The sequence below is a fragment of the Leptinotarsa decemlineata genome, unplaced genomic scaffold (genome assembly GCF_025532065.1).
Source record: "Leptinotarsa decemlineata unplaced genomic scaffold, Ldec_3_MD MMD2_tig00001719_RagTag_RagTag, whole genome shotgun sequence".
NCBI lineage: Eukaryota > Metazoa > Arthropoda > Insecta > Coleoptera > Chrysomelidae > Leptinotarsa > Leptinotarsa decemlineata.
Window position 1 is genome coordinate 2,961,619 of NW_027412569.1, and position 12,870 is coordinate 2,974,488.

Sequence of the window (12,870 nt, forward strand, 5' to 3'; positions counted from 1 at the left end):
GGGAAAGTAGGAAAAAATGCAGAATAAACAAATTGACGACATTTGATTTTTTCGATTGAGACAGTTGTCATGATTGAGGTTATGATATTGAAGGTTTCTACTCGCAAGAACAATTGTTTCGTTACAATGAAAGTAAAGTCAACAATACGCATTACGATTTCGTGTAAGAAAGGTTTTGGCATTACTACTTCCCCACCTTCATAAAAAATCATGAAGATGGAGAAATATAAATCCAAAACCTTTCTTCCCCAAAAATGGATCTCTCCTAAAAATATATCTCGCCAATTTGAACAAGACTCCTATGGCTGAGATCCAATCAAATAAGCGAATGAATGTCGTTACGTACTGTCATCGATGATATGAGTAGCTTTACCTCATTCATTACATAAGGTCGTAATTTCATGAAAGAATCTAGTGCTCCATCTTGTAGTGTTATTCAGATTGGTGATGAAGAAGTGATAAGACAAGTATCTCATTCCGAAACATCGATGGCCCCCTTGAGGATGACATCCTCATTGGAGTCGAAACATCTGCGTTCTCTCTGCGATCAAATACTGATCATTTAGTGATTTACTCATGAATATTTCAGGTGTCGACGATCATCGTTTATGTCGTCCGACTTCGCACAAACCAACCATCAAATTCGGTACAATACCCTGGTCGCATACGGACTCAACACTAGCCAAATACTTTAAAGAAATGCACTCGTACATGCGTCCGTACAATAGATCCACAGTTCTGCAAGGAGTAGCTGACGTCCTCAGCGGGGACATGGACGCCTTCATCTATGATGGGACCGTTTTAGACTACCTGACGTCACAGGACGAAGACTGTAGACTCCTCACGGTAGGATCCTGGTATGCTATGACGGGGTATGGTATGGCCTTCCCAAGGAATTCAAAATACCTTAAGATGTTCAACAAGAGGCTGCTAGACTTTCGGGAAAACGGTGACTTGGAGAGGCTTCGCCGATACTGGATGACCGGGGTGTGCAAGCCTGGAAAACAGGAGGTTGGTATCATTATAGTGTAATCTACATTTCATCCCAAGACTCAATTTCTATAGACCGACTTCTGTGAAATTTGTACTCGTGTCTTTTGGGGAGTATATTCAACTAACAATCATACGGATTCAATACTAGTGGTTCCATCTGTGTGTTAGTCTATAAACTTCTCAAGTTTTCTGATATATCATCATCCCGTACGGAGAATGCTGTTCACTGCAGCGTTACCATACATCCACCTCATTACATCTCTATGCTGGAAATGTAATGACACGTTGAGATATAAATTGCTTCAGTATGCGTAAGCTTCTTTGTCGCTTCATAATTAAACACAGCAACCATTTCTTGAAATTCATCCCACATCGCTTTCTCTCATAGGTCAAAAGTTCAGATCCCCTCGCTCTGGAGCAGTTCTTGTCCGCCTTCCTGCTTTTGATGTCAGGAATCCTACTGGCTGCTCTCCTGCTCTTCCTGGAATACCTCTACTTCAAATACGTGCGGAAACACCTCGCGAAAACCGACAGAGGAGGATGTTGCGCTCTGATAAGCCTCTCAATGGGAAAGAGCCTCACCTTCCGCGGGGCAGTGTACGAAGCGCAGGATATACTCAAGAATCATCGATGTAAGGACCCGATTTGCGACACTCACCTCTGGAAAGTCAAGCGAGAGTTGGATGTGGCACAGCTGAGAATAAAACAGCTCGAGAAAGAGATGGAGGTGCACGGTATCAAACCCTCCTCCTTGTAAACGGTGAGTTTTCTTCATTTCGTACAGTACGGTCAATGTATCTTTACACATGCGTCTTCAAGTTTCACGGTCGAAATGAGTCGGTGAAGTAATGAAAAGGAAACAACGTAGGAAACAATCTGACCTTTTAATGATTTTTTTGTTTGAAATTCACTAGAAAAGTAAATCGGTGTTATAATTTTGATATAATTCCATAGGAAGCGTCCAAAAATATTTATTTATTTACTCAATACATTATACTTTACATGGTGATTCAAACGCTGCCCATTTTTTTTGATATGGTGCTTCAAGATCTGTCAGAATCTGTTATGTATTACAACTTTTCTATGAGAGGAAGTTCAGGTGTCCGGATTGGCTGGATATTTTTTAGATTTTACCTCAAAAAGCAGTCTTTATAGGTATTTTTTACACGATCCTTATGATTTATTTTGTCATGCATGAAATGAGTATCTCTCCAGCACAGTAAACTGTAAGAAGTTCTATTAATAATGATAAGTCCACGGCAGAGCGGTTATATTTTCAACTAAGAGTTGAAAAATTAAAAAAATGTCCTTGATCAGAATAACATAAAAATAGTGGTAATTGGAGTTGTGAAAAAAAACCATGAGAAATGAACCATAAACAAACATAAATAATGAAAATACTTGACTATATATATATATTAGTTTTTAACAGAGGTGATGGAAAAACTGCATAGTTTCATCTGAAAAGAACTGACAGTATTTAGCGATGAAGTTAGAAAATTTCACGAAAAAAGTTGTCTAATGTTATATAGGAAAGGGGATCTTATTTTTGAAATCTCTCAAGATAATGATATATCACGATCAATGAAGTATTATTGTGATTCCTTATTTATCCATGAAAAAAAACCCCAGTTTTTTGAACCGGGATACAATAAAGATTGAGGAAAAACTGAAGAAATTTTATATGAAATAAACAAATTGAATTTGTATTCATTATTTCATCTTTTACTGAAACTAAAATTCAAAATTTACAGTTTGTCGATAACTCAGATGAGAAGTTGCATTATGTTGGTCAACACCAATTTTTGTTTTCTCTGAATTATCATTCACGCTATTTTGAATACTCCGTGGAGTTTTCAAATCATCTAATAGACATTGATCAAGACAAAATATATACCACCAGTCAATGAAATTTCAGTTTCAGTTTTGATCATTCCTATAATCAAGATATCAAAAAATAATAATTTTTTTATTTTTTCAGAACTTCGATATTTGATTTCTATTTGGTGCACCGCTACAAAAGCGACTTTGAAACTTATGAGAGCGTTGCAAAATGAAACGACAAAATATTTTTGCATTATGGTTATTCATTCCTCACTCTCTTGGGATTATTTTCCTGACTATAGGAGTCCTTGGTGAAATTATGCCCTTTCTGCTCTCGACTTTCAAGATCATGGCGGCTTGCTGTACGATGGCAGAAAATTTGGCCAGACGAATGCGAAAGGCTGTCATTCTTGGCTCATTGCGTCTGCTTAGGGTATATGCTTGTCGGACCCAATGATCACTTACCCCACGGTGTGGAAAGTGTTTATTGGTTGATAATGCTGGCGCGCCCTCTATACTGTGTCGGAGCTTCGGGGACAGGGCACGACCAGCGTAATCTTTGGAGGAAAAAAGTAACAATTCGTTGTTTACTGTTTACTACGAAATACAACTTCTGCAGAAATGTTGTTCCTTAAAACACAATATGAGGTATAATACATGACACATATTTTGAGCCCTTTGATTGAAAATGCAATATTACTAAGAGTCCCACGACATTTTCTCTAATATCAACTGATGAATACTGACTTTGAGAGTGGATTTGATTCTGAAGAAGAAAAAACATTTTTCATTATATTATGTCAGTAACATGTTCTCTGCAACGATCGCCAATCCTAAAGGTGTATGTGATGATTCGATGAGTATTTTTGCATCGCTGATTATTAAATTCGCTTAGGCATAATCAGTTGGAATTGGAATCAAATATGGAAAATCTTCATGAAATATTTCAAAACATTTCAAGCAAATACATCAATAAAAAAATGTTTCAACCTCAACTTCAATATTTCAAAACAGAAACACTCAGTATTCATAATTCCATCTTTCAATATTTCAAGTTCATAGACATCAGAATTGATACGATAACAAGATATAGAAATATAAAACAATCTCCAGATACGCAAACTTGGACGAATGCGCATTGAGCATTTTCCCCCATACGGTGACCGGAGCAAACCTCAGCATAGGAATCGTTATAAATATTAAGGGAAGTCAATATCACAAACAGAAAGTTGAAAAAAATCATTTAGTATTCATTGATCACTTCTCACAACCGGTTCCAGAGCATTTCTTAAAATGCATCTGCTTTTCGTCGATCCTGCTGGGTAGCAGTACAATGTAAGTTTTTGGTGATTCTTTTTATTTTTTTCCCTCAACTATTCAATGGTAATCCATTCCTAGGGGATTTTTCTAATTTTTTCAAATAAATATTTTATTGAGTCTTTAAATAAGTTTTTTCATCATTTGGATGAATAAGGGTCGGGTGAAACAGCAAAAAATCCTGTCGTGATAGACAAAGCGAGTACTGACTTGCGACAATTCAATGAACTAAGATCATCATTGATAAGCTCGAAACAAGCATTTTCCCAATCATAAGAACTGCATCACATTTTTTTGACGCGCGTTTCACCAATCACGTTGATATATTCAGGAGAGTAAGTAATTAGTTCACTTTCTCTTCAGGAAATGCCATAAACAGTTCACTTCATTTACTGAAGATGTTAACTTGGTTGGTGGAACGCTAAGAGAAAAGTGATAACGTTCTGGTGATTCGCAAATAAGCTTATTTTGGATTTGTTCTTCCCAAAGGGTTCCAGTTCTTTCTTACATTCCTGATGTTCTACATATATCTTCAGATCTTCAGATAGATAGATAGAGGACCGTTCATATGAAGATGATAGATATAATATTCCATAGCATTAACATTGAAGTATATAGTGTGAATAAAAGTAGCCCTGAGATGCTTTCCTAAAGGATTCCTGATAATAATTTTACAGAAGTTGACTCTTGAACTTACGAGTAAGATGTTTGGAGGTGGTTGACAATGTTTCGTAGTGTATTTCAACAGTTCGGATTTTTATTGTCTAATATAATATAAATTGATTTGAAATTCCTGAAAAAATATTTAAAGAATTAACCGAAAATAACAATTTTATTTTAACAAAAAAAACTGAAATTACAAAGAGATGACATAAAACCAAATAACAACCAAAAAATAAAAGTTGAAATAATAGTAAAAGCTGAAAATTAAAAATCATTATTAACAAAAATGAAAAATAAAAATAAAAATTGAAAGATTTCAAACCAAGTTATGTCACGACGTTTCGATTCTTCGTATCACCCGAAGACGATTGTGGATATTAACAATCGAAACGTCGTGACATAACTTGGTTTGAAATCTTAATTTTTATTTTTCATTTTTCGTTAATAATAATTTTTAATTTCCAGCTTTTAATAATATTTCAATTCTTATTTTTTGGTTGTTGTTTGGTTTTATGTTATTTCTTTGTAATTTCAGTTTTTTTGTTCGAATAAAATTGTTATTTTCGGTTAATCTTTTTAATGTTTTTTCAGGAATTTCAAATCAATTTATATTATATCAGACAATAGAAGTCCGAACTGATGAAATAACGAGTAAGATAATTATTACTTTCTATAGTTTTCATAGGAAATAATTAATAGGATGAATATCAAACACTTCTTGATTTCAACTGGTTCTAATAAGTATTGATTATATTTTTGATTATTATTGTTTCACAATATGTGTTTTCCTGCCATATATCCTCAGTAAATTTATGTTCCTTGGGGTTATTGAAGCCAAAATTATCATTTTCTACGTAAACTAAGTACCATTTTTCGAAAAGTTTCAATTCGTTAGAACATTGATTTCAGAGAGCTAAGTATTTCATACATGAAAGAAAAATTCATAAAAATCATGTAACAAAAAACCATCGGAAATTCCAAAAAGGATTTTGGTCAGTGAGGACGAAAATTCTCATAGGAACATTGAAAAATTCATAACTCAAAAACAATAATGGAATGCATAGCACATATCTGAAAGATCTTGAAATGTCCAAAACTTTGGCACATCTTCTTTCGAGTCACCCTGTAGATTTCAACTCCTATATATCGATATTGTAGTTACGGAAAAAAATTACTTTTTATGTAATGAGGAACTCATGTAACTGATCAGTTGACAAAATGACTGTTTGTTCAGAACAGAATATTTCAAATCATAGAAAATTCACAATAAACAATATTATACCTTCAATCGATAGTGATATGTCATCAACTGGCGAAATAAGACTCCGACTCATGGTTGTATAGCTTTCTCTCTTTGCCCAAGTGCAAGCTACCATTCAAATAAGATCCCTCTTTCACTAAACGCAAAGTTGACCATTTTGTTTTAGTTTTTTATTTGTTGAAGAAGAGATGATATAAAAGTGTTTTTCATCGTGCCAGGCATTGATGACGCATGTGTAACGTTCCATTGCACCAAGTGTATTTTCCTTGGCGTTGATTTTCCCTTCACTTTTGGATCTATAATAGCACGGAGCATGTAGTATGCTGCATCACAAAACTTGTCACGGTACATTTGTCATATGAGCATGTTTTCGGGTAAATTTTGTGTTGCGTAGCGGGAGAATTGAATAAAGTTCTGGTTATTTAGCCAGTTTATGATGATAAATGGGTTTTTTCGCGAAATGTCGGAAAACTAAATATTTATTTTGTAAATGGTTGTGACGAGGAAAGCGAAGAGGCGAAAATAATGGAGTGATATGGCAATGGAAACAAACAAGAACTGTTATCGTTTTGACCCATTGAACGAGGTATTTTTTGCAATTCAGCACTATACAAGAGGAAGTTATAGAGAAGAGAAAAGGCAGTTACAAATTCCATATTTCATTCATTTCTCATTCAAAGTTGGGACGTTTCCAAGAGAATTTTGTAATGATATAATGTTTCATTCACAAAAAATAAATACTATGAAAATCTCACCTGAACATAGAACGATTTATAAATAGACTGAATAGACTGAAAGTTGCAACAATATTGAATATATGAGTGATAGGAGGAATTCACAAGTATATTGAAAAAAATGGTTGTGACTTTCTACTTCACCATCTTTATATAAGAAAATGTGGAAATCTTTCAAAGAAAGGAATGCAGCAATTAATTATAAGAGTACACATTGTGTCACATTGAATTCAGAATTCTTCATTCGCAAAAATTTAAAAACAAATCAAGTTGACTCATATGGGGAACAAGTTTTGACATAAAAACCATTGGCAAACCTTCATCCCCTCTGTACGTACATTTAAATGTGTTACTCACAGAATGTAAGGCAGAGAGTATACTCGTATGTTGACAGAAAGTTTCTCAATATTTGAGTCTCAAATCGGAAATGACTCAAGGCTCCATTTTGGGTCCGCTACTGTTCAGTGTTTACTCATTCGAATTTGTGAGTGATGTACATTTTTGGGCCGATGATGCACATAAACAGATTTCAAATGCGAACATCTGTAAATGCCTATGACCTGATCGATAGTGAACTATATTAATTTGTGAAATTTACCTGATAATTCATTCTTTGGAATTTAATTTTTGGGCAAGGAACTTCGAATTTAACACGACGAAGGTTGCTGAACATCTAAGAAAATTGATCGATGATAGTTTGTGATCTGAAAATCACCTGAAAAACTTAAGCAGCGAGCATATTCATCTATCAGGCTGATTCATTTGAATATATTACAAATTCCTTCAACAAAAACAAATATGCTTCATATGACTATTAGGTACAAAAGTGTTCTAACGTCACCTAGATTCGAAACAGAAGTTTTCGAGAAACATTCTACAAAACTTCATCATAAAAACCTTTAAATTTTGAAAATGTTTGTGAAAAAATGTTATCAGCAAACCATATATTTCATAACTCTTCATCTAGTTTCTAGTTTTTTTCTCCACTTTTCTTCTTCAAATATGAAGTTTCAAATACGAACATTACGTATCCGAAAAAGACAAAATTTTAATCGATTTTATCTAAAAACCTATAGTTCAAATTCACATATAAAATAACGGAAAATTTTTCTGGTTGGTGGAATACGCATGAAGAAGAGTGAAGTAGTTCTGGTGTGTGAGAGGTAGATTTTCTGTTGGATAAGTGACGATAACAAATATTCACGTTTTTCTGTGTGTCAAAAGCTCATTCTTCTAGAATTGTCTACATTTTTCATTTTCTGATTCATTATCGAAGATTTTGACTATATTCCAGGCAAAGACTTGATGATCCATGCATAACATTCACCTCAACTGAGGAAGGAACATAACCATTTACTTTTTCGAAACCTATGATTTTCTTGAATTGAACCAAACCAATTTTTTTTTTCAAAATCCTATACTTTGCGCTTTAAATTTTCACAAGCCCTTTCTGTAATTCATTTCATTTTTAGGAAGTTTATCTATACAGTTCGAATATAAATAGTCATCCATTTCAACTGCTCAGAGGCACAAGATATCAGATTTCTATGAAAGCAACCATTTATAGTACTTTATGATGAAAAGCCAAATATGTGACATTATTCGTTGCGAAGAGGACGCTAATATCTTTTAAATTTCAGATAAAAAGGTGATTTTTGAGGAGTCTTTAGTGTATGATTTGAAGACTAAAAAAATGATAATCCGTACCTTGCAACCAATGGTATCCGAGTTCAACAAATGTTTGGTATCAAGCTTCGAAGGGTGAATAAACGCTTTGGAGTGAGCCAATCCTGAAAGATTCTGCCAGAAGTCCATAAATCTTTTTGCCATCTTGGCAAAGCCCAAAGCGATGCCAATGACTGGTTCTGGTCCGATGAATCTGCTTGCAGACCCCTCCTTTGCAAGGGAGTCAGCAGCCTCATTGCCTTCCAGGCCAGTATGTCCATGAATCGAGACCAGAGACGATCTGTTTAGTCTTTCTATCGATGAGTCGTTTTTGGCAATTTGCTACCAATTTAAACATTGCTCAGGTCGGCGGAAGCGGGCTACTGAAACCGTCCTTGGTCAACTAACCGGTCTGGTTGAGCAACCTCAAGACAGACCAGAAGTTGTCTGTCCTGAAGAATTGTATCCTACCACGACTGTCTATGGGCTCCAAAACCCCCAGAGTCGCGGTGAGGATTCTGAGGGCGGCGTGCCGCCTGATTGAAATGAGTATGAAAACATGCCTCCACTTGAACAACCACATGCCACATCCAGCTCTTTATGCAAAAAATCGCGATTGGAGTCTGGGTCTGATGGAGTTGAGGCATTATATCCCGGGTATGTTTGCCAGAGGACTCATATCCCTCCTCAAACGGCTGGACGATGCGTTTATGTCCGCAACCCTTCAAAAGAAGGCGATGACCAACCTTGTTACCAGGCTAGGCAGCCTTGGTGGTGAAGTCCCTCCTGACCAACTATAGAGGGACAAACTAAAAGAGGATTGGACCAGCTCCAAAGTTAGTTATAATGAGTTAAGCAAATTTTGTGACATTTGAAACAAAGAAAACTGTTTATGGAGGTGGATCATATTGTGATTGAAATTGAACCAAAGTATTTGGTTCTTTTCTGTTTTGAATCCAATTCAGGATTTTTCTGTGATTGACTATGTAGATGAAAATTCACACTGTGTTACTATAACAAGAAAGTATTGTCTCAACTCGACAGCTCTCACCATTGATATTGAGAATTCTCTTCATGGAAAAAACAGGAACAATCCCTATTCACGTCGAGGCCGGCCGTAATTTTCATGATACAGTAAGGGTGTCCAATGCTAGATTTTTCAATAATCTGATCTGCCGAAAATATCTCAGGGAATTGGTTGGAAAACATTGGGAATGGAGAGGTAGCCAGAGTAAAGAGGAGCTAGAAGAAAGTATATATCGAACGAGAAATAATTCCGCCCTTACTGGATAACATCAGTTCACGAAAATTTCTCGTGAGAATGTTGTCTCAACAACCAGCGTCAATAAATCTGTTTAAAAAATCTGTTTTTCCGTTAAACAGCTGCCGCCCCCATACGAACGACAACTCTTAGAAGTTAAGAAATTTGCGCGAGCTAAGGACTAACGAGGTCTTACGTTCCAACGTGTGATTCCTAACACGGTTGCAGAATCATTCCAGCTTCAACCAGATGAATTCTCTCGAGAAAAATATCTGGTCGAAGCGGGAATCGAACACACGACCTTCCGATCGTGAGTCGGACGCACTACCACCGCGGTCAATTCCACAATTCTCAGAAGACCACCTATAAACTCTTTGATATTACATGAATTGAATGAAGATAACCCTAATCGAAGCACGCAGTTTTGTGAGTTGAAGCCCGAACGTTTGATTGCAAATCTGAGCTGCATAAGGAGTATTTGTTTCGGTGACGAATGCTATTTTTTCTCAAACGGAAATATTCGCTAACGTAATGTGCAATACTGGTCGGGCTTAAACCATATACTTTTCGAGAACATCACACTCAAACTCCTGAGAAATAAATGTCTGGGCAGAAATATTGAAAAATCATATTGTTAGTCCCATATGTCTGGGGAAAAATCTGACTGAATATTTATATTTGCAAATTCTTCAAAACCTCAATCACCCACGGTTTTCAAAAATTGTAGCCAGCAATCGGGGTGAATTAAAAAACTCAGTTGTTTCCCATCAAGATGGTACACCCCACATCCCTGTTAGGGATTGGATGGATCAGATATACCCAGGCATGTAAATTGATAGGCGCGCTCGTTGGCCTGCTCTTTCACCGGATTTCACTGCCCTCGATTTTTTTCTTTATCAAATTGAAAGTGTTTGTTATGCGACCTAGGACAATACAGGAACTTAGAGATGGGATTAACGAAGCTTCTGCTAGCTAGATAGAAATGAGTTCAAACATGTCGTTGTATAGAGAATTGGGATACCTTTCATATGTCACAAGATGCTATTTTCGATTTGAAAAAAAAGACTGATAGAGCTAACTTGATAGCAGGTGATGTCACACAATTGGCTTTTTCATCATAAAGTACTGAAAACGATTTTTTTTAGAAAATTTCGTCCGACTATGATATCTATGATTTTTGACAAATATCTCAGTTTTAACTGCAATTTTTCTAATGGCATAATCTTGTTGTGATGGAAAAGTCCCGGGACTGACTTCATTCATCAACGTATTCTCCATCATTTCAGCGCTGCAATACCACTTTTGTAAAACGATTTATTTTTTTGCCTAAAAATAGGTTTCAGCAATAACCTTCTCTGTCGAGCAAAATTTCTTACCGGTTAGCATTTTTTTGAGGTCTGCGAACAGCCACTAGTCGCTGGGAGCGAAATCTGGCGAAAACGATGGATGTGAGTGGGTCTATTCCACCCTCCACCGCAACCCGCAAGGGTTTATTGTAGCTCACATCTATTCACACTCGACCACATGAACCCAGCTTATTAAGGAAGCCGATTATTTTGTATGGTGAGTGATCTTTCAGGTCAGACGGTAAGAGTACGGCTCTGCCGAACTCTAAAAACTTGATTCATTTCCCAGCGGCAGGTACACAGTATGTGCTCTGCTATTTCATCATTTTCCAAACAGAGGCGACACACACTGCCTTCCGACAGTCCGAGTCTCTCCATATGGTGATTCAAATGACAGTGGCCTGTAAGTAGGCCTGTTAGACATCGTAGTTCATCCCTACTGTAGTCCAACAACTATTTGGTATCGAGTTTCGAAGGGTAAATAAACGCCTTGAAGTGAGCCAATCCTGGAAGATTCTGCCAGAAGTCCATAAATCTTCTTGCCATCAAGGTATTCAGTCTTTATTTGGCAAAGCATAAAGCGATGCCAATGACAGTTCTGGTCCGATGGAGCTGCTTGCAACACCAACCTTCGCAATGAAGTCAGCAGCCTCATTGCCTTCTAGGCCAGTATGGCCAGCAATCAAGACCAGAGACGACCTATGAAGTATCCCTATCGAGGATAGTCGTTTTTGGCAATTTGCTACCAATTTAGACGTTGCTCCGTAGGAGCCAAGAGCTTCCAACGCCGCTTGACTGTCCGAGAATATTTTCATTGAGGTTGGATTCTAACAATCTCTACGCACACAATTCAGTAGCGTAAATTTCCGCTTGAAATACAGTCGCATATATTCCTAGACAGGTTGATATCTCTGTCCTGGGTCTGCGACTGAAAACACCTGCACCAGAACCTGAAGACGTTTATGATCCATCTGTGAAGCAACAACTATCTGCTCTTAGTATTTCCTTCTACCGCAGTCCATCTAGCTTCTCTCTTTCCAGAAAAATGTGGAAAGAAGGTAGTCCTGAAGGATTTGCTGACGGTGTGGTACTGGTACACATAAGCGATCATTGGTCACCTAACTTACGCAACTTCACTTTTCGATTACTGCCTCATTTGAACGTCCACTGCGTTCCGCATCATCGGTGTTTCTACGACAAATCAACGTTTAATTGTTGTTTTTTGATTGAGAGGAGTCCTTTTAACAATGTTCAAACCATTGCTTTGCTTGAACGGTATTTTTTCTTATCAAGAAGCAGTGTAAAATTGAAACACGAAATTGTTTTTGATCCATTGTTTTGAAAATAACAAACTTTTAGCAGAATAACTCACAAACTGATGAGTATATTTTGAAATTTCAACAGCTTTCTTTTGAAGGTTAGTACTAACTGAAAAAGCGATGAATGCAACAAAACTAGCGCAATGTGTTAGGCTCGAGACTTTCCAGGTCAGATAGTATCTCTAACAATGTACTCGATTACGGTACTCGTACACATCGGTACACATCGCATAAAAACTATGTATTTTCTATTCATTATTTTGATCAAGTTTCCTGGAAGAATTTCAATTCATAAGAAAGCTGGTAGTTTCAGTAACCCAAACAAGATGGAACGGCAAGAAAACTTTCGACTGAATTTTAAGCTCATTCCTTTTGATCCTATTCATCAATGCAAAGTTGCCTGAAGTAATTAAAGGATTACAACTTCGCAACCAGAAGTAGTTTCGGGAAAACAGTTTCTTCTAACGAGAGGCTGTGAAATATTCAC

General features: G+C 36.6%; 1 protein-coding gene across 1 annotated transcript in view; it reads left to right on the forward strand.

Moving 5' to 3' along the window:
- Positions 1-12,870, forward strand: part of Nmdar2 (glutamate ionotropic receptor NMDA type subunit 2) — a 521,025-nt gene that overhangs the window by 471,484 nt on the left and 36,671 nt on the right. Inside the window, 3 exon segments of the mRNA XM_074176310.1 lie at positions 590-1,011; positions 1,382-1,734; positions 1,736-1,757. Coding sequence (XP_074032411.1) covers positions 590-1,011; positions 1,382-1,734; positions 1,736-1,757 — 797 coding nt within the window.